Genomic DNA, 20,460 nt, shown 5'->3' with positions numbered 1-20,460 from the left:
TTTCAAAAGCAACCCGACCCTGACCCCACCCCTTGGCGCTTTTCCCACAGCTCAGAAACAGGGAGAAGACATCTCTCTTGCAGCATGAAAGGGAGTGCGCGGTTCTTTGTAGCAAGGCAGGCTTGTGATGCGCAGGAGGTTAAGATCAAGGAGCAGCCTGAGCTCTGTGTGCTCTCTGTGGGAGTCCCAGGGGTCCCTCTCTGCGCAAGGCCCCTCCCCGCTTTCAGGGCAGACAACAGCTGGTCTTTGAAAGAGAAGCCCTAAGGATAATAGGCAAGGGCCCTCCCCTCCTGAAAAGAAAATCCAGAGGCTTCAAGGCTGGCTGGGGAAAGGAAAATGGAAAACAAAAGGCCTAATCCTCTCTTGGTCCGCAAGCGAAATGACGCTCCTTCAAGTCTACTGGGCTGAGGCCGTTTAGGGCTTTAGCACCAAAACTTTGAATTGTGCTCGGAAACGTCCTGGGAGCCAATGTAGGACTTTCAAGACCGGTGTTATGTGGTCTCAGCGGCCACTCCCAGTCACCAAAGAACGGGCTAAATCGCACTTTGCGCATGCGCAGAAGCGCTGAATCGCAACCCGCGCCACTGCGGTTTGCGAACATGCATCCCACACGGATCACGTTCACAACCCGAGTGTCCACTGTATTACAAACAGGTGAAGATAATAAGTCATTGTTGTTGTTTAGTCGTTTAGTCGTGTCCGACTCTTCGTGACCCCATGGACCAGAGAACGCCAGGCACTCCTGTCCTCCACTGCCCCCCGCAGCCTGGTCAGACCCATGCTGGTAACCTCGAAAACACTATCCAACCATCTCGTCCTCTGTCGCCCCCTTCTCCTCGTGCCCTCCATCTTTCCCAACATCAGGGTCTTCTCCAGGGAGTCTTCTCTTCTCATGAGGTGGCCAAAGTACTGAAGCCTCAGCTTCACAATCTGTCCTTCCAGTGAGCACTCAGGGCTGATTTCCTTCAGAATGGAGAGGTTTGATCTTCTTGCAGTCCATGGGACTCTCAAGAGTCTCCTCCAGCACCATAATTCAAAAGCATCAATTCTTCGGCGATCAGCCTTCTTTATGGTCCAGCTCTCACTTCCATACATCACTACTGGGAAAACCATAGCTTTAACTATACGGACCTTTGTTGGCAAGGTGATGTCTCTACTTCTCAAGATGCTGTCTAGGCCTGTCATTGCCCTTCTCCCAAGAAGCAGGCGTCTTTTAATTTCGTGGCTGCTGTCACCATCTGCAGTGATCATGGAGCCCAAGAAAGTAAAATCTCTCACTGCCTCCATTTCTTCCCCTTCTATTTGCCAGGAGGTGATGGGACCAGTAGCCATGATTTTCGTTTTTTTGATGTTGAGCTTCAGACCATATTTTGCACTCTCCTCTTTCACCCTCAATAAAAGGTTCTTTAATTCCTCCTCACTTTCTGCCATCAAGGTTGTGTCATCTGCATATCTGAGGTTGTTGATATTTCTTCCGGCAATCTTAATTCCGGCTAGGGATTCATCCAGCCCAGCCTTTCGCATGATGAATTCTGCATATAAGTTAAATAAGCAGGGAGACAAAATGCAGCCTTGTCGTACTCCTTTCCCAATTTTGAACCAGTCAGTTGTTCCATATCCAGTTCTAACTGTAGCTTCTTGTCCCACATAGAGATTTCTCAGGAGACAGATGAGGTGATCAGGCACTCCCATTTCTTTAAGAACTTGCCATAGTTTGCCATGGTCGACACAGTCAAAGGCTTTTGCATAGTCAATGAAGCAGAAGTAGATGTCTTTCTGGAACTCTCTAGCTTTCTCCATAATCCAGCGCATGTTTGCAATTTGGTCTCTGGTTCCTCTGCCTCTTCTAAATCCAGCTTGCACTTCTGGGAGTTCTCGGTCCACATACTGCTTGAGCCTTCCTTGTAGAATTTTAAGCATAACCTTGCTAGCGTGAGAAATTAGTGCAATTGTGCGATAGTTGGAGCATTCTTTGGCACTGCCCTTCTTTGGGATTGGGATGTAGACTGATCTTCTCCAATCTTCTGGCCACTGCTGAGTTTTCCAAACTTGCTGGCATATTGAGTGTAGCACCTTAACAGCATCATCTTTTAAAATTTTAAATAGTTCAGCTGGAATACCATCACTTCCACTGGCCTTGTTATTTGCAGTGCTTTCTAAGGCCCATTTGACTTCACTCTCCAGGATGTCTGGCTCAAGGTCAGCAACCACACTACCTGGGGTATATGAGACGTCCGTTTCTTTCTGGTATAATTCCTCTGTGTATTCTTGCCACCTCTTCTTGATGTCTTCTGCTTCTGTTAGGTCCTTTCCACTTTTGTCCTTTATTATGGAAATCTTTGTACGAAATGTTCCTTTCTTATCTCCAATTTTCTTGAACAGATCTCTGGTTCTTCCCGAGGTATAATAAGTCATACCTCGGGATAAATATGCCTCAGGATAAGTATTTTCGGGTTGCGCTCCGCAGCGACCCGGAAGTAACAGAGTGTGTTACTTCCAGGTTTCGCCTCTCGCGCATGCGCAGGTGGCCAAAATGACGTCACGCGCATGCGCAGACGCGTCTTACGTTCTATTCAGAATGCGAACAGGGCTCCGGAACGGATCCTGCTCACATCCCGAGGTACCACTGTACGGAAACCTGCAGAGGGCTCAAAGCATTTAAAGGCCACCTTCCCATTCATCCGCAACAGCCCTGCAATGCAGGCCAGCAGGGTTGTCGCCAGATTGTGGCCGTGGCGGGAGGGGTGGAGACCTGAGACTGACCTGCCTTTATGGCCACCATATGTGCTCAGGGGGACGTGGTATTTCAACCAGGAACGTCTTAAGTTGCTGCTCACTGTTTTGGTCCCTGCTCCCCAGCTGCGGGGGAACCTAGCCAACCGTCTCCTTCCGGAGGTAGCGAACTCTCCCTCCTTGGAGGCTTTTAGGCAGAGCTTGGGTGGCCTCCTGTCAGGAATGCTTTAGCTGAGATTGCAGCGGGTTGGACTAGATGACCCCTGGGGGTCCCTTCCAAGTAACGTCACAATTCTATGAACACTGTTATTTTTATTTATTTGGCCAAAATCGTTACAAAGGAAGGTGCCTGAAAGCAAAACACATTGCCAGGCCAATTGTTATTAAAACTAGGCATGTTGTCAACTGAAAATGAGCTCCCCTGAAGAATTTAACTTACCATCCCCACCAACTTCTATCCTTCAAATTGCCACTCGAAAGGTAAAGCGGGATGTGTTGCTAGTGTGTGCAAATCCATGGAAACATCAGGTGCATCCACCCAGGCAGGTGGGCAGCTCCACTTGGTCGCAAGTGGCCCACAGGCAGGTGCAAAATGCACATGGCAAATTTCGTTGATCTGTGGAACTCCCTCCCACAGGAAGCAGTGATAGCCACTAACTTGGGAGGCTTTAAAAGAGGACTGCTCTGCCTCCAGGGTTGCAGGCAGCTATGTTTCTGAATGCCAGGTGCTGGAGAGTTGTGTTCGAATCCTGCTTGCGGATTTGCCTTAGGGGCATCTGGTCAGCCACTGCAAGAGCTGGACCAGATGTTTGGGCCACTGGCCCGAACCGGCAGGAACCTGCGATGTTCTCATTGGAAAAACACGCCACATGAAAGTGAGTCGCATCAAGGATTGAGCCGTCAGCAGTGTCTGCCGGACGGAAAACTCAGACCTCCCCCTTTGTGTGGCAGGAAATGAACATTTCACATTTGAAAACCACAAATTCGGCCCTCGTCACCCACAAAAGGGTCGAGTCCATTTGTCCTGTCCCAACATGATTTATGCCAGACACTCTGCCCCAGCCTTGCACTCCAAAGCAATTAACCGGAACTCATCAATGCACATTCATTTCTATAGCGATCACCAAGAAAGCAGTTGATTTCACCGATTCGCACAAACTGAAATAATAGTGCCACGTGCAAGAGCGGGAGAAAATGTACCTCTCGGATCATGATTTGAGCCTGATTTGGTAAAGGCTGCAATCCTTCCCACGTTTACCTGGGAGTAAAGCCAAGGCAACTCAGCAGAGCTCATTTCTGAGCCATGTTAGAAACTCAGATATATAAGCTAGGTACCAAATGGAGCCTTAAATCTAAGTCACAGTCACCACAACGGAACATCTGTTCGCTAGGGGGTTGAACTAGATGACCCAGGAGGGACCCTTTTTCCAACGCTAAAATTCTGCGATTCCACGAACCTACTATCTCATTGCCTAACTGCAGCTTGCTCTTGCAACGATTCACTTGTCCCAGCGTGCAAGAAGGAGACACACACAGTGGAAATGGAAATGGTATTAACTATGATCGAAGGCAGAGGTTTTTAAAACTGTGGTCACCAACCTGGTGCCCAGGTATCTCGCCGTAGTCACAGGTGGACCCGTGCCAGTAGCAAAACACGCCTGGCGCCAGGCTAATTTCTAACACTAAGCTCCGGCCCAGCAGAGCGGCCAACTTACATCACAAGATCCTGGGTACATGCTTCCTTGCAACAGGAATGGCCAACTTTGGTGGGCTGTGGGCACCTCTGGGTTTTGGAGCACCCCCCTGGATCCTTCCCCAATTCCTTCACGGGATCAGCTCCCCCACCCAGAGAAAGAGGCGTAGAGAGAACACAAACGCTTCGCTTTCCCAAGAGATCCAGGCAGAACATGCGCCTTGGAAAGCACATGGACCTGAAAAGGTGGCCGTTTTTCCAGCTTCCTCCTTTAGTCCTATGTTCCTGTTCAAGGGAGAAAAAATAACGACCCTTATTTCTTGACCAAGCAGGGTATAAAAGGGGGTTGTGGGTCAAAGGATCTGTGGGCACTGGGGGGGGGCATAATAATAATAATAATTTATTTATTTGTACCCTGCCCATCTGGCTGGGTTTCCCCAGCCACTCTGGGCGGCTTCCAACAAAGATTAAAAATACATTAAAATGTCACACATTAAAAGCTTCCCTAAACAGGGCTGCCTTCAGATGTCTTCTAAATGTCAGCTAGTTGTTTATTTTCCTTGACATTTGATGGGAGGGTGTTTCACAGGGCGGGTGCCACCACCGAGAAGGCCCTCTGCCTGGTTCCCTGTAGCTTTGCTTCTCGCAATGAGGGAACCGCCAGAAGGCCCTCGGCGCTGGACCTCAGTGTCCGGGCAGAACGATGGGGGTGGAGATGCTCCTTCAGGTCTACTGGACTGAGGCCGTTTAGGGCTTTAAAGGTCAGCACCAACACTTTGAATTGTGCTCGGAAACGTACTGGGAGCCAAAGTAGGTCTTTCAGGACCAGTGTTATGTGGTCTCGGCGGCCGCTCCCAGTCACCAGTCTGGCTGCCGCATTCTGGATTAGTTGTAGTTTCTGGGTCACCTTCAAAGGTAGCCCCACGTAGAGCGCATTGCAGTAGTCCAAGCAGGAGATAACTAGAGCATGCACCACTCTGCCGAGACAGTCTGTGGGCAGGTAGGGTCTCATCCTGCATACCAGATGGAGCTGGTAAACAGCTGCCCTGGACGCAGAATTGACCTGTGCCTCCATGGACAGCTGCGAGTCCAAACATCGTCTGTAGGCGATGAAAGGTCTTTCTCCCTTGTTTAAGATCCAGTGTGGAAACTGGCACAGGGCACTTGGAGCTGGACCTCAGTGTCCAGGCTGAACGAGGGGGGGTGGAGACGCTCCTTCGGGTCTACTGGGCCGAGGAACTGCGCCCACGAGCACCGTATTAGCGACCCCTGCCTCCAGGTACAGGGTGGTATATGAATTCAATAAACGATAAAAATAAAGAATAACACATATCCCATCCCAGAGTATTTGGAAGAGTAGAAAAGCCTTTCTTTGCTCCCATGCCGGAAGTAGGACTGGGCCAGGAGATAGGCTCCAACATTTCCTGTTTTGTAGGGGGTGGGATAGATGTCCCCTGGGGATCCCTGCCAGCTCTACTATTTTATGATTCCGTGATAGAAAAAAGCTACACACCTTAAAAAAATTTTAAAAAAAACCACACACCCTGCATTTAAACCCTATTTCCCAACCCAAAGCGAAGAGGCAGCTCGCAATAAAAAGAGGATAAGAGAATAAAATGATAAAATATAAAAGGCAAAAAGGAGCTAAAAGCACAGCTGCAAGGTCTGAAAGGTTAGGCAGCTATGTTTTTATCAATAAAAATGTGCTACAATTAATTTGGGCGATCCAACCCTCCCACAAATTTATTTTTAAAAAAATTCAAGTACTTAAAAAGCCAGAGTGTGGTGTGGTGTAGTGGTTAGAGTGTTGGACCAGGACCAGGGTTCAAATCCCCACTTGGCCATGAAGCTCAGGCCAGTCACCGTCTCTCAGCCTGACCTCCCTCGCAGGGTTGTTGTGGAGCAATTAAATGATGATGATGATGATGATGATGATGATGATGATTATGTCAGCCTGAACTCCTTGGAGGAAAGAGACTGGGATATAAATGCAATAAACAAGGGGGGAGGAGTCTGAGGCCAAGCCCAGTTTTAAAAGACGCATCCTCTGCAGGGGTGGACTAGAGGACCTTTTAGATCCCTTCTAATTCTATGATCCTTTTGTCCCCTGCCCCTTTTTGTCTGGAGTGGAGGGGAAGGCCACAACACACAAAGGAAGTGGACCTTATGGGCAGAAACGAATGCAGAAAAATCCCTGCACCGAGAAAGGTAGCAGCTTGGGGCGGCAAGGGGTCAGCGGGGGCCTTTTGCCCTTTGCCACAGACACACCCTGGACTGCAGCTCAGCGGTTACAGCAGCTGCTTGGCATGCAGAAGGAGGTGCCGGGTTCAAGGCCCCAAGGGCAGCCAAGACAGCCAGGGGAAAACAGCTTCCTACATGGATCAACCCTTTGCCCAGATTCACGAGAACTAGAATCTGGTTTATTTGGGGGGGGGGGGCAGGGCTGGGGTGGGGGAAGCTCCGGAGAGAGCAGCTGCTGCCGGCCAGAGCAGGACTAGAGGGGTACGAATCGGTGACAGCTTCCCAGGTCTCCAACTGCCCGGGAGATCCGTGGCACGTCTGAAAGGGGCTCCCCGTGTTCCCCATCGCAACGGGGCGCGGCGCCAGGCAGACCCCCGATCCGGCCCTCCAGGGAGTGCCACGGGGGGGGGGGGGCATCCGGCATAGAGACCCCCGGCGGTAGAAACCCCCTCCAGCCCCTCCCCCGCAGAAGGGAGAAAGGATTAGATTCCCCCCCCCCCCGACTCCGAAAAGGGGGCGCAGAGGAGGCCACCCAAAGGCACCTTCGCGACGCAGGGGGTGGGGAGAGAGGTATTCTCGGACCCCCCCCCACAAAAGGAAACGCCCCCCAAGAGTCTCGCAAAGGGGTCTCCTCCCTCCCGCCCCGCCCGGGGTCCTGCATGGGGGTCTCCCTTCCCTCGCCCCAGTCTCGCAAAGGGGTCTCCCTCCCCATCGCCCCCACCCCACAGAGTCTTGCCAAGGGGTCTCCCTTCCTCCCCCCCCCATCTTCGAGGGTCGCAAAAGGGTCTCCCTTCTCCCCAACGCCGCCTCCTCCCCAAGTCTTGCAAAAGGGTCTCCTTCCGTCCCTCGACGCCCCCGCCCCCCCCATGTCTTGCAAGTCTCCCTCTCACGCCCCCCCCCATCTCGCAAAAGGATCTCCCCAACGACCACTCCCCAAGTCTGGCAAGGGGGACTCCTTCCTTCTCTCGACCCCCCCCCCAAATTCCCGGTATCTCGCAAAAGGGTCTCCTTTCTCCCCAACGCCGCCCCCCCCCAGCCTTGCAAAGGGGTCTCCCTTCCCCCCCACCCCCTCCCCAAGTCTTCCAAGGGTGTCTCCTTCCTTCCCTCGGACCCCCTCCCCATTCCCGGTGTCTAGCAAAGGGGTCTCCTCTCCCTCTACCCCCCCCCCAGTCTTGCAAAGGGGTCTCCCTTCCCCCCACCCCCTCCCCAAGTCTTCCAAGGGTGTCTCCTTCCTTCCCTCGGACCCCCCCCCCCAATTCCCGGTGTCTAGCAAAGGGGTCTCCTCTCCCTCTACCCCCCCCCAGTCTTGCAAAGGGGTCTCCCTTCCCCCCACCCCCTCCCCAAGTCTTCCAAGGGGGTCTCCTTCCTTCCCTCGGACCCCCTCCCCATTCCCGGTGTCTGGCAAAGGGGTCTCCTCTCCCTCTCCCCCCCCCGCCCCAGTCTTGCAAAGGGGTCTACTTCCTTTCCTCGACGCCCCCCCGTCTCGTAAAAGGGTCTCCAAGTCTTCCAAGGGGGTCTCCTTCCTTCCTTCGGACCCGCCCCCCCCCCAATTCCCGGTGTCTCGCAAAAGGGTCTCCTTTCTCCCCAACGCCGCCCCCCCCCACCCAGTCTTGCAAAGTGGTCTCCCTTCCCCCCCCCACGACCCCCCCCGCCCCTTCTTCCCCGCCTACCTTCCTTGACTCCCGGCAGCTTGGACTGGTCGATGCTGATCTCAGCCATGTTGGCTTCGGGCGGCGACGGCGGATCCTTTTCCCGGCGCCCGCCCCCCCCCCCCGCCAGCTGCTCTGGCCGCCGCCCCCTCCGGGGAAGGGGCCGAGCCCCCCGCCGCCTCGCTGCGCAAGCCGGAGGGCCCGATCCCCCGGCTGCAAGACGCCGGAGCCTTTCTTTCCTTCCCTGGGGTGGAGAGGTGTCCTGCGCGCCCCCGCTCGCGCCCTGCCCGCCCTCTGGAAGGGGCGGCTTACTCCCGAGTAAGCCCGGGGGAAGCTCGGCGGCGGGGATCGTGGCCTCCTCCTCCTCCTCCTCTCTCCACCCAGGAGCTTCGGGGGGAGCGAGCAGCCCGTGCGCCCCGTGCGTAAAAGCGCAAGCTCCGCGGGCCTTTGGGTCTCCTCGGCTCCGCTGCAAAGCTTGCAAAAAAAGAAAGAAAATAATAGCAGCGCTTGAACCCGAAAGTGGGCAGCGCCACTTTCCCTTTCTCCGCCTCCTCCTGCTCAGCCTTCCCCCGCGGAATGCTGGGAAGTGTAGTTTTGAGAGCTTCCATTATTGTGGGGGGGGGGGGGGTTGGCACCAAAACCGCCCGTGCGCTTTCTCAGCCGCTTCAGTGCGCGCCGCAAGATTTGCTTTTTTTAAAATGATATTTTATTAGATTTTAACAAGAAAAAAGTTACAGAACAATAATCCAAAAAAAAAACCCACAAGAAAAATACAAAAACCAAAATTTAACATAAAAAAATAAAAAAATAAAAATCCCTCTTTTCAGTTTCTTACCATTCATTTACTTATTTTCCTAACTTCCTCTCACCTCTCTTTTTTGTATTCCATTTAAAAGTTGGTTCAGCAAATTCATACCCTCTTAATTTACCCTTAATTGTTTATCCTCATACGTTATAACTTCAGATTTTCATCTAATATCAATCCATTCTTACAAGTTCTTATTTTACCTTATTACTAGAACCACTTCATTTCATTTCAACATCATCAACATTAAAAAATTTTACAATTCAATTTACCATTAATTTCTTTAACCTTATCTTACCTTCAAAACATTAAAATTTCAAAATTTAAACCATATTTAAACTTAACTCCTTCAATCCTTTTTGCTAAAGCCAATTAATTCCTTTCCAACACATTTTAGTATTTCATTAGTATTACACTAATTCCAAAAATAAAGTGATTTATAAAAAAAGAAATTCTCATTCTGGTTTTATCCAATGTCCCTTCTTCCTGGTTTCGGATGATGTCAGTCCTTACACCGAAGATTTGCAACCTGATCCTGGACGAGGGACTTTTCCTTGCATCTCCCATCAAAAGTGGCCCACCTGCTTCAGCTCTGAAGATTTGCCCCGCAACAATCACCTGAGATCCTTTTATGGGGGGGAGTGTGCTATCTAATAAATCATTAAAAATAACTAACTGAGGTTCTGCCCCCCTCCCAACATTATGCCCATGCCCAGCATCCTGTTCCCACAATGGCCAACTAGATGCCCCAGTGGCAGGGGCGCCAACTATAGGGGGCTCTGGGTGCCTGAGCACCCATAAAATTTTGGTTGTGGGGGCTGAGCACCCACACTGCAAAGTCAAGGGGCGCGCGTGACCAAAATTTATTTTATTTTAAAAATCATTGTAAACAGTTAAAATCATTAGTATGATTGGAATAACGCTTCGCAGTTTAATGGTGAATTTTGGACATAATGGAAATGTAAAAGATTTTTTATAAAAAATGCAGGAGGAAATGATTAACAATAGGGCCCAGAAAGTGAAATTTAGGAGATTCTTCTTTGGAATCATGCTTTTATGATGTATGTTGAATATGTGATTGCAAAAAATTAATTTGAAAAAGCAAATACATTTATCAAAGAGAGAGAGGAACGCAGGAGGGGTCCTGTGATTTCCAGCAACTGGGACTCAAAAGCATTGCTGCCTCTGACTGATTGTCCTCTTAATTAAGGCCCTCCAAATTGGCGGTCCTCACTGCCTCCTGTGGCAGAGAGTTCCGCAGTTTCACAGTCGTGGAAATGCCCTCCTTCCCAGAGGTGTCCCCCCCCCCAACTTCAAAATCCCACCTGGGAAGAGATTTGGAGCCGTATGTGAAGAGAGCATTGGGAAACAGAGCTCATCTCCCTGCGTCCAGGAGTCTTCATCGCAGCCTCTGCCATCATGGTAAACCCATAATAAGCCAAGCCAAGGGCATGATTAGGTGGTTTGCCAAATGACAGGAGGAGGATTTTTGTGGCTTCTGGGGCTGCTCTTAAGGAGCTGGGATGGCAGGTTGGCCGGCCTGCGTTGGCCACAACTTGCTAGCCTTATAATAGACCTGGGCTGCGACGGAACTAAAAATGTGAGGCTGTTTCACACAACCTGACACCTTCCTGCTGAAAGGTGTCTTCTCCCTGTCCTGGAGCCCTTCAACTCGCAGCCTTTCTCCACCTGTGGGTCCCCAGATGTTGTTGGACTACAACTCCCATCACCCCTAGCTAGGAAGGCCAGAGCTCAGGGATTATGGGAGTTGTAGTCCAACAACATCTGGGGACCCACAGGTGGAGAACCTGGAGGAACAGCCCCTGAGGAGGAAACTGCAAAAGAGAGGAGTGAAGAACATGAGAAGAGTCTGCCGGATCAGGCCCATGGCCTGCCTAGTCTAGCACCCTGTTCTCACAGGGGCCAACCAGATGCCCCCAAAAGACACCTGCAAGCAGGATTCGAACACAAGACCACTCTCCCCTCCCATAGTTTCCAGCACCTGGGATTCAGAAGCGCCACTGCTGCCTCCAGCTATAGAGGCTGAGTCAGGATGACTCATAGCCCTCTCCTCCTCCTCCTCCCTGAATTTGTCTACTCCTCTTTTAAAGCCATCCTGGTTGGTGGTCTTCATTTCACCTTGTGGGAGGGAGTTCCATAGTTTAACTCCGCGTGGTATGTAAACGTCCTTTCTTTGATCTGCCTTGAATCTTCCAACATTTGGCTGGATTGCTGTCCACCCGTTCTAGTCCTATGGCAGAGGGAGAAAAACCTGGAGGAGGGAAAACTTGTGAGCTAGACATTTGGGTCACCTGCCTCAGTATTGGCTACAGGTGGGCAACAGTTGTCCAGGGTTACAGGCAGGATTCTCTCCCAGAGCTACCTGGAGATGTCAGGACTCGAACCCAAGACCTTCTTTAAGGTGGCGGACTCTCCTTCCTTGGAGGTTTCTAAGCAGAGGTCGGATGGCCATCTGTCAGGGACAGAGCTGCCTTTACCCAGGGGTGCAGGGCACCTGGCTGTTGAATTCTGGGGGGCGCCAGGCACCCGCCGCTGAAGCCACCTACGCTCTTGCAGTATAAGTGTATTGTAAAAAAATGAGCAAATAAAAAAGTTTGTTTCTTTTCCCTCCCTTCTTTCGTAAACAAGGCATAAGCGTGGTTTCTGACATAAGCATAATAAAAGTTAATTTGGGGGCTAAACTAAATTTAGGGGCGCTGACTGGATCTTTGCACCCTGGCGGCGCATTTGCTAAAGACAGCATTGGTCATGGATGCTTTAACCTGCATGCCCGGGGGTTGGACTAGATGACCCTCGGGTCCCTTCTACAATTCTATGATTCTATATCTCCTCCTCCTCCAGGCCTGCACGTAACTTCTCAAAATTCATTGCCCCAAGGAGCTGGATTTGCAGGCTGGTGGGAGTCGGGCTTTTACCAGGTCACGAGAAAAGAGTCATGCAGCCTTTGTGTGGGTTTTTGCTCAATTGCAGGCAGGCAGGCAGGTTAAACGAGGGAGCCTCTCTCTTCCAGCAACATCCATCCCTCCCCACGGAACTTGCATGTTGGAGCTGAGATTCCTGCATTTTAGGGGGTTGAGCTAGATGGCCCCTGGGGGTCCCTTCTGACTCTACAATTCTATAATTCTGACATGGATCTTTTTGGCGTCTTTATACCCTTCACTTTTCCTGGCCGTATCACAACAGAACTTTAATTATCAGTCAGGATGCCTTGTCAAGTTCATCATCATTATTTTTTAATTAAAGGTCAGACAATGTTTTTTCCTCATGCAGGCCGTATTTTTATTAATCGTCCTCAAGACTGCAAAATTGAGTCTCTAAATTCCAACGCATCTTAATTATGACTTGCTGCCTCTTACAGGAATGGCTTCTGCGGCTCAACATCTCCGTCTTACTCAAAATAGATCCATCTTTGCCGTTTTCTGCATACAAAGTGATACAGTGGTGCCTCGCAAGACGAAATTGATTCGTTCCGCAAGTTTTTTCGTCTTGCGATTTTTTCGTCTTGCGAAGCACGGACTTTGGGAAAGCTTCAAAAATACCAAAGTCTTCAAAAACCTCAAAAAAGGCTACCACACCGCGTGCTATGAGTTGCTCCTCGAAGTGAATGCATGGTTTTAAGAAAAAGGAAACAAACTTGCAAGACGTTTTCGTCTTGCAAAGCAAGCCCATAGGGAAATCCGTCTTGCGAAGCAACTCAAAAAACGAAAAACTCTTTCGTTTTGCGAGTTTTTCGTCTTTCGAGGCATTCGTCTTGCGAGGTACCACTGTAATATTAATTGCCGTGCCTGTTGCTCGTTTGCTTACTAAGAGATCTAGGGAGGTTTGGTTGACGCCTTGCCTGTTGCATTTCACACAAACTTGTGAGTTGCCTTTTTTTGCAGGCAGGGGAGGGGATAGGTTTACTAATTTCATAGAATGATAGAATTGTAGAGTTGCGAGCAACCCCAAGGATCATCTAGTCCAACCCCTTGCAGCGCAGGAATCTCAGAATTTAATTTAATTCAATTTGATGAATTGAAGGAAGGTGGGGGAGGAAGGTCCAGAACTCAAATCTATTTATATACCTCCGTTCATTTTTTTAAAAAAATCAGTTGTGCATAAAATCATACAACCAAAACTATACAAAGTCAGAAATCAGCTAACTGTCGTGGGAAATTCTGGAAAAGTGACTTGAAATTTACAGCATGTTATTCTTTGAAGGAGAACTGTCTGAAAATGATTCACAGTTGGTATTTAACTCTGAGTAGGATGCTAAGGTGTATAAGACTGAATTAGATAAGTGCTGGATATGTGGAACATAGCATTCAGATGACAGATTGGGGAAGATTATGGGGGAAAGAGGTGACAGCAGCCACGAAATTAAAAGACGCCTGCTTCTTGGGAGAAGGGCAATGACAGGCCTAGACAGCATCTTGAGAAGTAGAGACATCACCTTGCCAACAAAGGTCCGTATAGTTAAAGCTATGGTTTTCCCAGTAGTGATGTATGGAAGTGAGAGCTGGACCATAAAGAAGGCTGATCGCCGAAGAATTGATGCTTTTGAATTATGGTGCTGGAGGAGACTCTTGAGAGTCCCATGGACTGCAAGAAGATCAAACCTCTCCATTCTGAAGGAAATCAGCCCTGAGTGCTCACTGGAAGGACAGATTGTGAAGCTGAAGCTCCAGTACTTTGGCCACCTCATGAGAAGAGAAGACTCCCTGGAGAAGACCCTGATGTTGGGAAAGATGGAGGGCACAAGGAGAAGGGGGCGACAGAGGACGAGATGGTTGGATAGTGTTTTCGAGGTTACCAGCATGAGTCTGACCAAGCTGCGGGGGGCAGTGGAGGACAGGAGTGCCTGGCGTTCTCTGGTCCATGGGGTCACGAAGAGTCGGACACGACTAAATGACTAAACAACAACAATGGGGGAAAGATATAAAATTTACGGCCTGTACTGCATTTAAAGAGAATTATATGAAAGTGATGTACAGGTGGTATTTAACACCCTTTAAATTAGCAAAAATGTACAAAAGAAAAGAAATCAAGTGTTGGAAATGTAAAGAAGTAGAGGGTACATTTTATCATATGTGGTGGCAATGTAAGGTTATAAAAGGTTTCTGGGAAATGATTTACAATGAATTGAAAAAAATGTTAAAAATAACCTTTGTTAAAAAACCAGAAGCATTTTTAATATGAATGAATATACTGAAAGAATACAAGAATTTGTATGTGTATCTGTGCAAATGAAACCATATATCCTAAAGACACTGCAGTCTCCACGGTCCTTCATTCCAAGAAAACTGAACCCCAGGTAAATGCCGGGAACCCCTGGGGTGTCTCACCTCACAGAGGTTGGAATGGCCTGGAACAATACAGAGGGCCCTGAAATTTCTCAGAAACAGCCTAGCTATCAAAGATGCAAATGACAGTTTATGGATGTGAGACGTCACAGCTTCCAAAATATATCAGAATCTGAATTTCAGAGCGGATGCCTGAATTTTACATTCTTGGTTGGGGCCAAGACTTCTGCCAGGTATTCCAGGAAGTTCACACAGAAGAGCATGATGGGAATATCCACTCGCAACATCAAGAGGGGTGTTAATCAGTGTTCACCGTGTCTGAAATGCACCTCGGTCAGATTACCATCGGCCAAAGTGTTGTCTGTTTTCTTTCGTTTTTCGCTCCGAACAGTCAAGCCTTTGTAATTTGAGAGTTCCTCTCCAGCCTTTCTAATGATAAAGAGTATTTTGTTTCGCTGTGATACGTTTCAAAAGCAATCAATTGGCTCTTGGCTGGCTTCCTGCTTTATTCCCTTTGGCAGATTATTGTCATCTCCTTTTTTAAGTTGGGGGAAAATCACTATAGCAAATTAGCAAGGATGGCACCAGGGTTAGGGAGATATTGGCTGCCCACAAGTGCCCTGCAGTTCAGACTGCATGTTTGTACAGCAGCTGAGCACCGCGATGCCAGATCTAAAGAGAGGAATATCTCCCTTTCCTTGCAGAACACCCCCTGGCAAAGCGAAATAAATGAAGTTGAGAGACTGAGAAAACAGCATCCTGTGGAACTGGGCGCCACGAGAGATGTGGGAGTGAATAAAAGCTAAATCAGTTTTTGAAGGAGATTTTGAAGGGTTGTTGTTTTGGCCGCAGCCATCCAAATAAAGGATATTTAAAAATACACTTCAGGGTCTATTTTAATTGAGAATCAACTTAAGCAACATTGTCACAAGATCAGTCAGTCGGTCATATCCATCAAGTGCTTTGTCATCTGACTAGTGCCAACCTTTGCCAACCTGGTGCCCCCCCCCCGATGTTTTGGATGAGAACTGTCCCGGATGGGGCGGAAGGAAGTTGGCGTCCAAAACATCTGAGGTCTCTTCTCTTCTGAATCCCAGTTGTTAGAAACCGCAGGAGGGAAGAGTTGATCCTGTGTTTGAATCCTGCTTGCGGCTTTCCCATCATGGCCATCTGGTTGGCCGCTGTAGGAACAAGAAGCTGGACCAGATGGGCCCTCTTTGGCCGAATCCAGCAGGGCTATTCTCATGTTCCAGAGAGTCTAACAACAACAACAACAACAACAACAACTTATTATTTATACCCTGCCCATCTGGCTGGGCTTCCCCAACCACTCTGGGCGGCTTCCAACAAAATATTAAAATACAGTAATGCATCAAACATTAAAAGCTTCCCTAAACAGGGCTGCCTTCAGATGTCTTCTAAAAGCCTGGTAGTTGTTGTTCTCTTTGACATCTGGTGGGAGGGTGTTCCGCAGGGCGGGCACCAACACCGAGAAGGCCCTCTGCCTGGTTCCCTGTAGCTTTGCTTCTCATAGTGAGGGAACCGCCAGAAGGCCCTTGGCGCTGGACCTCAGCGTCCGGGCAGAACGATGGGGGTGGAGACACTCCTTCAGGTATACTGGGCCAAGGCCATTTAGAGCTTTAAAGGTCAACACCAACACTTGGAATTGTGCTCGGAAACGTACTGGGAGCCAGTGTAGGTCTTTCAAGACCGGTGTTATGTGGTCTTGGCAGCCGCTCCCAGTCCCCAATCTAGCTGCCACATTATGGATTAGTTGTAGTTTCTGGGTCACCTTCAAAGATGGCCCCACGTAGAGCGCATTGCAGTAGTCCAAGCGGGAGATAACTAGAGCATGCACCACTCTGGTCCTAGAGAACTTTGAATTTTATTTAGGCAATAACTCTTGGAGTGCAGCTCCCGGCTCTGCTGAACCATCAAAGGCCTCCTCCAGCTGTCACCCAGGAGGAAAGAGACACAGATCCTGCGGGAGGCGAAGGCTCCATCTCCTGCCTTTGTTGTGTTGTGTTGTGTTTTGTGTGTGTGGTTGTGGAAGACAACCAGCTGAGACTCCCCATCATGATTTCCCCTCTCGATGGTTCCCAAGATCAAATATTCTCCATAAGTTTTGTGGCGAACCATGAGCGTTTTCTTTAATCTCTCAGGACAGCCCGTGAGACCTGCTTCCTTGGCCCACCTTGAAGACAGAATAAAACCCAAACAAAGATTGCAATGCCAGGTGTCCCCCCCCCCCCATTCTTCTTTTTCTAATTTTTGTGTTGCACCACAACTCCTGGAGCCATATTATGATGCGAGTGGAGGGTGTCCTGCAAAACACTCCACACACAAGGAGCTTGGAACATCTGTTCTCAAGATGCAGAGCACTGTTCAGTTACGGAAGCTGCTTCTGCAAGAGGCAGCGACAGCCATGCAAATGGATGGCTGTGAAAGACGACTGGACAAATTCACGGAAGAGAAGGCGACCAGGGGATCCTGGCTGCAATGGCTCACTCAGCCTCAACATTTGGAGGCAGCAATGCTTCTGGGTACCAGTGGCTGGAAACCACAAGAGGGGAGAAGATGCTTGCTGGTTTCCTACAGGCATATGGCGACAGGATAGATCAACAAAATCATAGAGTTCAGTCCGGACACTGAGGTCCAGTTCCGAGGGCCTTCTGGTGGTTCCCTCACTGTGAGATGTGAGGTTACAGGGAACCAGGCAGATGGCCTTCTCGGTGGTGGTGCCCGCCCTGTGGAATGCCCTCCCATCAGATGTCAAGGAAATAAACAACTATCTGACTTTTAGAAGACACCTGAAGGCAGCCCTGTTTAGGGAAGTTTTTAATGTTTGATGTTTTATTCTGTTTTTAATCTGTTTGGGAGCTGCCCAGAGTGGCTGGGGAAACCCAGCCAGATGGGCGGGGTATTAATTTATTATTATTATTATTATTATTATTATTATTATTATTATTATAGCCTAAATCTCTCTCCATTCCACCAAGACTGCCAAAGCTGAACAGTTAGGTAGAAAAAGCCTCTCATTATTATTATTGTTGTTGTTGTTGTTGTTGTTGTTGTTGTTGTTGTTGTTATTGCTTTATGGAGTTGGAAGGGACCCCCAAGCTCCTACAATGGAGGAATCTTAACTCTCAAGTACCCTGATTTAGCAGGGCTTTTCTTATCTTCTGATGCCTGTTCTCATTTTATTGGCAGACATTCCACATACACAAAGCATGTTCTTTACAAGAGCATGTGAGAACTAAGAAGACACCTGCAGGGTCCTATCCATCTGCCTCAGCATCTTCTGTCCAACGGGGCCCGTGAGATGCTTCCAGGAGGCTCCTTGTCAGGCAACAAACCCCTGCCTTTCGTTTTCTCCCCTGCACGCGGCATTTATATGGTTTGATTCAGAGGTTGAGGCGAAAGCCCACGGATGGATTTGTCTTTGGTGAATTTGCCGAGTTGCGTTTTAAAACCTCCTAAAGCGTCGCCTCACCTTGAGGCAGCAAATCCCATCAATTAATTCTGCTCTGCAGGCAAAAGACAGAACAACGCCAGGACCTCATTCTGTGTGCCAAAGCCGACCGGGCTGGCAGCTGAACCTGACTTCAGCACAGGTGATGGGACAGCATCCTGCGTCATACCTGAGGCCAGCCATGTGGCTTAGGGGGCCGAGGGCAGGCTTCGCAGCACACCAGACGAATACCCAACTCCCTCAACCCTTCCTCATAAGGCGTGGTTGCTGGTGTTAGGATCGTCCTACTCTCATGTAGGACCCTGGCAGAGACACATGCCTGACTGGCAAGGTCTCTCCCTCCTGGTCAATTGTTCGGGAGCTTCAAAAGCGTTTTTCAGCCCGAACATCACAGCGACCGATGCCAACAGACACCGGCACACTTAGGACCCTGCAGAGTATTCACAGTTTGCGTAACAGAACTCATTAGCACAGCATTTTGGCTAATCTACTTTATTTACATATAATCCACTCGGAGCATTCTGACTTAGCTCCTTCCTCTTTCTCATCAGACAGCAAAGAGAGAAAGAATAAAGGACAATAGTCCCACTTCACGGAACACAGGAACATAAACATCCTGTCTCCGTCACTTCCCGCTCTGTGGAATGAAAACATACACTGTCATGTGATAGACAACAATCCCATGACTGCAAACACGGAGCAGGAATCCTAACAGTGGGGCCCTTTGCTTGGCTGAATTGTTGCCTTCCCTCCCAGGACTGTTGTCCTAAGTCAGGCATGTCCAAAGTCCGGCCCAGGGGCCATTTGCGGCCCGGGGCCCGGTTTAAACAGGCCCCACAGGCAATTTGGAAAAAATCAGTCTGTTGCGGCTCCTGAGCACCTGCCTGCTGTTCTGCTTGCTCTCCCCTGGAGCCAACCCTCTGCCAAGGAAGAGACAGGCAGGGCAGGCTGTGATTGGTGCATCTCCGGTGGTGGCACTGCATGATTGGTTCTCGGGAGCCACCCGTTCTTCACCTCTCACTCCATCGTTTCTGCTATTCCAAAAGGCATTTCTTAAGGATTGTGAGACCCTGCATTGTCCTCAACAACTTTGGGGGAACAATCCTAAAACCATAGCTGTCAACTTACAGATTTGAAAATAAGGGACCAGCAGCCTCGAAAATAAGGGATCAGCAGCCAAAATAAGGGATTTTCCCAGCACAGGTATGTTCAACTTCTGAGCCACTCCGAGCCAAAGGCAGAAAGCCCAGCCAGCAGCCAAACGAAGCCTCAAGCGGTGGTTCCCACAGCGCAGCAACCCGGCAAAGGGGATGCAGCAAGGAAAACCACCGTCCCCTCTCCGCTGGGAAGCGCTGAGCAAAGGCGAGTCCCCAGGCAACGTGGCCAATTTCATCGGTACAAGGCATGCAAGCTCCAGCCCCCAGTCGTTCTTAGACTCCTTATTGGGTGAGCAACGCAGCCAAGCAACACAGTTGGAGGGAAAGGAGCTGCTTCCTTTGAAACCCGGGAAATTTAAGGGACATCATCAGTAAGGGACAGCAGCGGGACATGGCGCTGGGATAAGGGACTTTCCCGCCAAATAAGGGACGGTTGACAGCTATGCCTAGAACATGGTCAAAAACTTCAATCCTAAAAAAAGGAAAAAGGTCAGCAACTCTGGGGGAACAATCAAATAACGTCAGGCAATATGGTCGGCCCTCACGCATGTTCACTTCATCAAATCTGGCCCTCTTTGGAAATAGTTTGGACACCCCTGTCCTAAGTGACGTTGTGTTATAAACACAGCTAATATGGAGAAGGAAGAAGGATAGCCAGCCACATATGACACGTTATGCTTTATTTCAACATGATGGAGTTTATCCAGCTCTTCCATCGCTCTAGAATAAGGAGCATCTCCAAGCACATAAGTCAGGAAAATACAGAGCTTTTCTTGGAGAGAGAGAGAGACTCAATCAACAAGGACAAAGCATGGTCGTTCCCCCAAACACCCAGTTTCTTTTCCCATTTGTAACATGTAAGATTTCAGTGGTTAAAATAATGAAGGCAGAGAAAATACGACGTTGCAGGAAGCAAAAACTTCAAAGCTGAGGAAACTGGCACCACCTGGAAAGAAGAGCCACAGGACACCTGCTCTGCATGCAGAAGGCCCCAAGCTTCAGTCTCCAGCATCGAACCAAAAGGGACAGTTCAGAGTTGGAAGCATCAGTGGTGGTCTGTGTGCCCACGCAAAGCAGCTTTAAGGAGGGAGCGAGCTGCGGTTGGACTAGATGACCGTGTGGGTTCCCCCTCCCAACGCTACAATTCTATGATTCTAAGGAGAGGAGAGGGGAAGCGGAGAATGAGAACAGGGCTGAGAGCCAGAGAGAGAGAGAGAGAGAGAGAGAGAGAGAGAGAGAGAGAGAGAGAGGCTGTCGAAAGAAGGCAAGGCAGATTCCTAAGATTCCACATGGTGTCTGTCATGGTCGTAAGCTGCTTACCAGATAGACAGGACTTGATGTGGAGGCAGTTTATCTCTCTCCCCCCCACATGAAGCAGTGATATGGTCACCAACTTGGATCACTTTA

At 49.4% G+C, this 20,460-nt stretch overlaps 1 protein-coding gene and 1 long non-coding RNA gene across 2 annotated transcripts in view; both read right to left on the bottom strand.

Annotated features, from left to right (window-relative positions):
* The window catches only part of CCDC50 (coiled-coil domain containing 50), a 52,806-nt gene extending 43,958 nt beyond the window's left edge, over positions 1–8,848 (bottom strand). Inside the window, exon 1 of the mRNA XM_079977990.1 lies at positions 8,338–8,848. Within this exon, the coding sequence (XP_079834116.1) occupies positions 8,338–8,386 (49 nt within the window). The 5' untranslated portion in view covers positions 8,387–8,848. The remainder of the gene's footprint in view (positions 1–8,337) is intronic.
* Positions 1–20,460, bottom strand: part of LOC307217218 — a 671,692-nt gene that overhangs the window by 481,913 nt on the left and 169,319 nt on the right. The gene's annotated exons all lie outside the window — the stretch shown is intronic.

The sequence above is a fragment of the Podarcis cretensis genome, assembly GCF_951804945.1.
Source record: "Podarcis cretensis genome assembly, chromosome: 5".
Lineage (NCBI taxonomy): Eukaryota > Metazoa > Chordata > Lepidosauria > Squamata > Lacertidae > Podarcis > Podarcis cretensis.
Note: the sequence above shows the minus strand (reverse complement) of the source record. Positions and strands in the feature narration are given on the sequence as shown.